Consider the following 6,489-nt stretch of genomic DNA (forward strand, 5'->3'; position numbering starts at 1 on the left):
ACACTATGCATAACCATCACCTTCCTTGTTGCACATAGGACATCTGAGTTCTAATCTAGATTTGCACTTGTATAATATTTTGCTATAGGAATCAGCATCTATCTGTCTGTCTGTGTGTCTATCTACCTATCTATCAATCAATCAATCAATCAATCAATCAAGACAGGGTCTCTCTATATATCTCTGGATGTCCTGGAACACTAAATAGACCAGACTAGTCTCAAACTCACAGAGATCCACTTGCTTCTGCCTCCCAAAGTCCTGGAATGCGGAAACTAAAAGTGTGTACAACCCATGCACTACCCATGCACACACATACCATATACAAACATAAATACATGCTCACAGACACACATACCTGTGCCCATCTATACTACAATTTTTCCCCTTCCTTTGAGACACAATCTTGCTATTGTAGCCAAGCTTGTCTAGCACTCATAGACCCACCTATCTCTGATGTACTTTTTAAAACATCTTTCCCTCTTGTGTAAGAGACCAAATAAGTTAAATAATTTTCATGCTACTATAAAGGCATTTTTAACTAAATAAAATAAAGGAATATAACTCGGGAGACAGTCAGGGCACATGATTAGCATGCACAGGGCCTTGGGATCCATCTCAGCAACACACACACACACATACAGACACAAAATGAAGAAAACTGCTAGAAATGTAATTCCAACCCATGTTAAAGCTTTTCTGAGTCACATCCTTAAGTGTCACAGTACTAACCATGAAGCTGAAGCATCTAACTGCATAGGTATCTATCTAAGTAGATATGGGTTCAGATATATGTAGTTTACAATCAGATATACTGATAAGCCAGGAGACTCCCTTAGTGATAATTCACTAACTAATAAACAAAGCTCTAAGGTCCAAGGCATTCTTTCTTACTACCCCAGAAAATGCCTGTCTCCTGCTCAGGCTACAGCAATAGGCAGTTGGTCTGCATCTCCAAATCTAAAGTTTATTGTTGTGGACATGGATGGGCATTTTGCCTGCATATAGGTCTGTGCAGACTATTTGTGCCTGATGCTCACAGAGGCAAGAAGAGGGATTGAATCCCCCTGGAAGTGGAGTTACAGGCAGCTGTGAGTGCTATGTGGGTGTTAGGAATCAAACTTGGGCTCTCTGGAAGACCAGCCGGTGCTCTCAACAGTGGAGCCATCTCTCTAGCTCCAAATTTGAAGTTTTTATTTAGCTAGCCACTTATCCCTTGCCTTCTTCAAGCTCTATGAATTGGGGGCCTTAAGCTGGCTTCATAAAAGAAAAAGAAAAAAAAGGGGGGCTGGAGAGATGGCTCACAGGTTAAGAGAACTGGCTGTTTTTCCAGGAGTCCCGAGTTCAATTCCCAGCAACCACATGGTGGCTCACAACCATCTATGGTGAGACCTGGTGCCCTCTCCTGACATTCAGGTATACATGCAGGCAGACCACTGTATACATAATAATAAATATTTTTTAAAAAAAGAAAGAAAGGCTGGGGATTGATGGCGCACGCCTTTAATCCCAGTACTTGGGAGGTAGAGGCAGGTGGATCTCAGTGAGTTTGAGACCAGCCTGGTCTACAAGAGCTAGTTCCAGGACAGCCTCCAAAGCCACAGAGAAACCCTGTCTCAAAAAAAAAAAAAAAAAAAAAAAAAAAAAAAAAAAAAAAAAAAAAGAAGAAGAAGAAGGAGAAAAGAAAAATCTCAGTACTAGGATTGCAGCTATAACTCAGTTGAGTGCCAGAACCACAAAACAAAGACACAGCACCATAACATTATCTGAAAGAATGTGAGTAGTGGATTGAATGGATCTTTCCAGCCCTGTAACAGGGCAATATACTGAACTGACATCAGTGTCATATTAGCTACTTAATTTGTTCATGAGAGAAAGAATTCCAAATATACCCTAACAAGAAAACCAAGCAGTAAGAATGATGGGCTGGGCATTGGTGGCACACGCCTTTAATCCCAGCACTCGGGTGGCAGAGGCAGGCGGATCACTGTGAGTTCGAGGCCAGCCTGGTCTCCAAAGCGAGTGCCAGGATAGGCTCCAAAGCTACACAGAGAAACCCTGTCTTGAAAAAAAAAAAAAAAAAAAAAACCAAAAAAAAAAAAAAAATGATGGAAATGTTTGCTGATCTTCCCAATGTTTGTGGGAAACAGCCAAAAGTCAGAAAGAAAGAGCCACTTCAAATAAAAAAAAACTCAGGCAGTGCAAATATTTCTTAAAGTAATTTGAGCTAGGCATAGCATTGTATACCTGTAGCCCGAGCTACTTAGAGGCTGAGGCAGGTATTGTCACTTAGGCCCAGGAGTTGGTGGCTAGCTTGGGCCATGTAGTAAGGTTAACTCAAAAGGGGGAAAAATTGGAAAAAAAAAAAAAAAAGAATAGCCCCAATCCCCACCCCAGTTTTGCCTCTCCACCAGTGTAACAGCTAATAAGAAAAGCAAGATGGGAAACAGATAATTGAGAAAGGTACTAAATAACAGACCTGTTAGATCATAGCCTCCTGACCTACCCTGTTCATATTTGAAATGATGAAATGACTACAGACATGTGAAGCACACTTGAGTCAAATGGTGCTTCTGGCTTCTGCCTTCCCTTAAGGAGAAAGAAGCTCTATTACCACAGGCTGGGACACTGCTGCATATCATTCAGGTACAGCGGAGAAGGCTTGCAGTACTTGCCTAGCATTCTCAAAGCCTCAGCTTCTATCTCCAGTACAGGGCAGGAGAATCAGTGAATGCATCAAGAAATATAGAAAATATTCAATAAAGGCCATAGTGGATGTGCCTTAGGTGCCATGATAAAACAGTCTCCATATGTCTTCCAAGCAAGGGCAGTTAGAGATGTTTATTCCTCTTCATGAAGATCTGATGTACATAATCCCAAAATTTCCTCTGCTGTGTTTCATTGTTGTGGATCATGGCAGTGAGAGCTTCCCCCTGATAGAGACCTTGCCAATAATCTTGTAGCCACATTTCCTTCCAGCTGAAAAGACAAAACAGGGCGGTTAATTGGGAATGCACAGCAATAATAGGCTTTGAGTGACTGCAAAGAAATCATAAGCAGGGCTGGGTGGTAGTGACATACATCTTTAATACCAGCACTTAGGAGGCAGAGGGAGGGGGAGGTCAGCTTGGTCTACAGAGTGAGTTCCAGGACAGCCAGGGCTATTACACAGAGAAATCCTGTCTAGAACAACAGAAACAGGAAAAACTGTAATCAAGTACTGTGGCCTCTGGATAGGACAAGACTCTGCTGTGAAGGAAAGGAGCTATGGAGTAAAACTTACTAGCCCAAGAGATGGCAAGTAGGCCATAAACAAAAAGACATCATAGTCCACCCAAGGAGCTGGCAGTGCTCACTTACCTCCAGCTCCCAAATGTGGAGGGAGGACAAAGGATTCAGAGCATTTAAATTCTACAGGAAAGCAAGGGAGCAGTGAGGGGCCTTCAGATGTTTTTTGTTGTTGTTTTTTTTTTGGGGGGGGTAGCTTGTTTTTGTTTTCGAGATAGGGTTTCTCTGTGTAGCTTTGGAGCCTATCCTAGCACTTGCTCTGGAGACCAGGCTGGCCTTGAACTCACAGAGATCCGCCTGCCTCTGCCTCCCGAGTGCCGGGATAAAAGGTGTGCACCACCAACGCCTGGCCAGATGGCCTTAACCTTCACTGTTATTTAAAAATCCAATTGAGCCAGGCAGTGGTGGTGCACATCTTTTATCCCGGCACTCGGGAGGCAGAGACAGGAGGATCTCTGTGAGTTCGAGGCCAGCCTGATCTAGAGAGTGAGTTCCAGGACAGGCTCCAAAGCTATAGAAAAGCCCAGTCTCTAAAAACCAAGCAAACAAACAAAAAAGAAGGAAAGAAAAGGCATAATCTAAATTTTCTTTTGTCATAGGGACTGGGGTCTCAGATAGCTCAGGACTGCCTCAAACTCACTGCATGTGGCCAACTATGATCTTGAATTCCTGATCCTCCTGCCTGTTTCTTTTGGCATTAGAATTACAATGCTCATTACCATCCCTGGCTGTTTCCTTAATGCTTTTTTCTTCCAGTAAATCATAATGTGTTCAGCATAAACTGGTAAGATTCTTAGTGAAAGATTCCACCATGAGGACCCTACTGTGCCAGCAGCACAGGGAAGCAGCCCTCTGCTGCCATCCACTGTTGAAGTCACTTTCTGTGAGCTATTCTAGTAATCCCTCTCCAAAGCAATTGTGGTGGCTTGCTGCACGTGGTTCCAACGTTTCCCCAATGAAGGTATATTCTGCTTCCTACTCACTTCCTTTGCCCCACACTGCCCGCCAATGTTAATCACACATCTATTGAAAGCTTTCCTTCAATTCTGTCTAGAGTGAACAAATCAGGGCATAGAAAAGTAAAAGGAGAACTGGGGGTGTAGCTCAATGGTAGAGTGCTTGCTAACCATACTCAAGGCCCTGACTTCATCACACAAAAAATGTGTAAGTGCTTTTCATGGCACTTGAGAGGCCATGACAGGAGGATCACCACAAGTTTGAGGCTGCTACAGAATGAGACTTTAGTAAGTCAGGTTGATTACTGTGGGGTAAAATCCTTTCAAAATGCTCTTACTGGGTTGAGGTGTGACTGGGTGGAAAAGTACTTTCCTGGCATGCAGAAGGCCCTGGGCTTAATCTCCAGCATAAGGATAATTCATCTTTGTATTCCTCACCTCCACATCTACGGTACTCAGCTGAGGTGCTAATCCTCAACTTTTAGCCTGGCCCACTGTATATCCTCAGGTTCTCTATCACCTCCCGACACAGCACTTGGGATCACAGGTATGTCCACCACACCCAGCTCCCCAACTACTACTGACATCTTACAGCAAAGTGGGCTGTTTTGTCTTTTCCAGTCCCCTACACATTGTAAGATAGCAAGTAGTTTGATGTGACAGCTGCAGGACATCCCAGCAACCCCTACCTGTCATTCTCAGGAATCTCTTCGACTTTGCCAAAGCCAGGAGTAGGCATTGGACAGTTCATGTGTGAGGGCTGGGCAATGTGAGGCTCGGGGACAGGAATGTCCCCAGGAGAGGATGCATGTGCCTTCTCAGCTTCCAGCCGAGCCAGTTCATGGTCACAGACGAAACACTCAAAGCCATTGAGGTAGTTAGGTGACATAGGATCGTTCACTCCCCACTCCCTGTGCTCCAGGCTATCCAGAAGAAACTGATTGGTGATGCCCCCTGGTTGCTTATATGCCAAGTATTTCATATACTCTTCATCATTCTTGTCCAGAAAGTCAATAAATTCTGCCAGCTTTTGAGGGGACTCAAAGTCATCAATTAGGATGATGGAGTGGTTATTGGGCATCCAGTCCCTCACAGAGGGTGAACCACGATACACAGGCACAGCACCCAGATGCATGGGGCGCCACAGTTTTTCCGTCATGTAATCATTGCAGATGGCGTTTTCCAGGGCCAAGTGGAACTTATAGCGGGACAAAAAGGCCAAGAGTTCTGGATCCTCGGTGGTGGCCGTGGCTGTGTCCTGTAACCGCACAGTGGGCAGCTCGCGGTTCTGAAGGCACTTACCATAGGAATCCACCTAAGCGAGGCAGAGCACGGCGGTCAGCAGGGTGCGGCGTTCGCCCGGCCCACCCCCTCCCGCCACGCTGCTCCCTCACCCACCGGGATGTAGCGCATGAGCTCTCGTACGTAGCGGTCCCGGTCCGCCGGCACATCACAGTGGGACTGCAAGTAGAGCAGCGGCGCGTACCCGCGGCGACGCCACTCGGCGCGTTCCCGGAGCGGAGGCGCAGGCTGGAGCAAATAGGTGGCCCCGGGCAACCACTGCAGTGGCAGTGGGTAGTCCGAGTGGCGGCTGAAGGTGGCCGTGAGGTTGAAGAGGCGAATGCCAGGGCCGTGGCTCAGCAGAAAGTTGTTGAGAGGCGACTCCTCATGCAGGAGCGCCCAGCTCTGGTGAGCCAGGCGCGGCAATGGCGCGTCGGCTGCACGGAAGTCCGTGCCATAGAAGAGCAGTGCGCGCGTCCGCGGGTCGGCGCGCGCCCGTCGGTCCCGGGACGCCACGCACGCGCCGAGCGCACACTCTATGCGCTCCGAGTCGCCCGGGAAGTGTGGAAACAGGCCTGGGCTCCACCACAGCAGCACCGGTAGGTCCGCCGTCTCCGTGCTCCCTGGCGTCGGGGACTCTGGCCCGCGAACCACCCCTACGGCGCCTAGCGGAGCTGGAGGCCGGAAAACCGCGCCGTCCCACGGCTCCGCCCACTCCGCTTCCCCACCCTCCTTTCCCAAAGCCCCGGACCCGGAGCTGCTGGCTGCACAGACACTGAGCAGCCCCAGAGCGGCCAGCACAGTCTCGGTGCAGCGAGCAGCCATGTCCACAGCGGACCCGCTCGGACTGCACGAAACCCCGCCTTGCGACGAGTGGGGAGCGGACCGGGTCCTACGCCACAGAGGCACGCGGCGCATGCGCGGCTCCTTTCAGCCGCAGGCGGGTAGGGAGAAGTCGCGAATG

General features: G+C 48.0%; 1 protein-coding gene across 1 annotated transcript; it reads right to left on the bottom strand.

The window, feature by feature from the left end:
* Nucleotides 1–2,492: 2,492 nt before the first annotated feature.
* Fut11 (fucosyltransferase 11) lies at nucleotides 2,493–6,458 on the bottom strand. Its single transcript, XM_027387547.2, has 3 exons — nucleotides 5,643–6,458; nucleotides 4,934–5,559; nucleotides 2,493–2,979 (listed from the first exon to the last, which is right to left on the bottom strand). Exons 1-3 carry the CDS (start codon nucleotides 6,441–6,443, stop codon nucleotides 2,832–2,834), a joined length of 1,575 nt encoding a protein of 524 aa, XP_027243348.1. The 5' UTR covers nucleotides 6,444–6,458; the 3' UTR covers nucleotides 2,493–2,831.
* Nucleotides 6,459–6,489: the final 31 nt, after the last annotated feature.

Source organism: Cricetulus griseus (genome assembly GCF_003668045.3).
Source record: "Cricetulus griseus strain 17A/GY chromosome 1 unlocalized genomic scaffold, alternate assembly CriGri-PICRH-1.0 chr1_1, whole genome shotgun sequence".
NCBI lineage: Eukaryota > Metazoa > Chordata > Mammalia > Rodentia > Cricetidae > Cricetulus > Cricetulus griseus.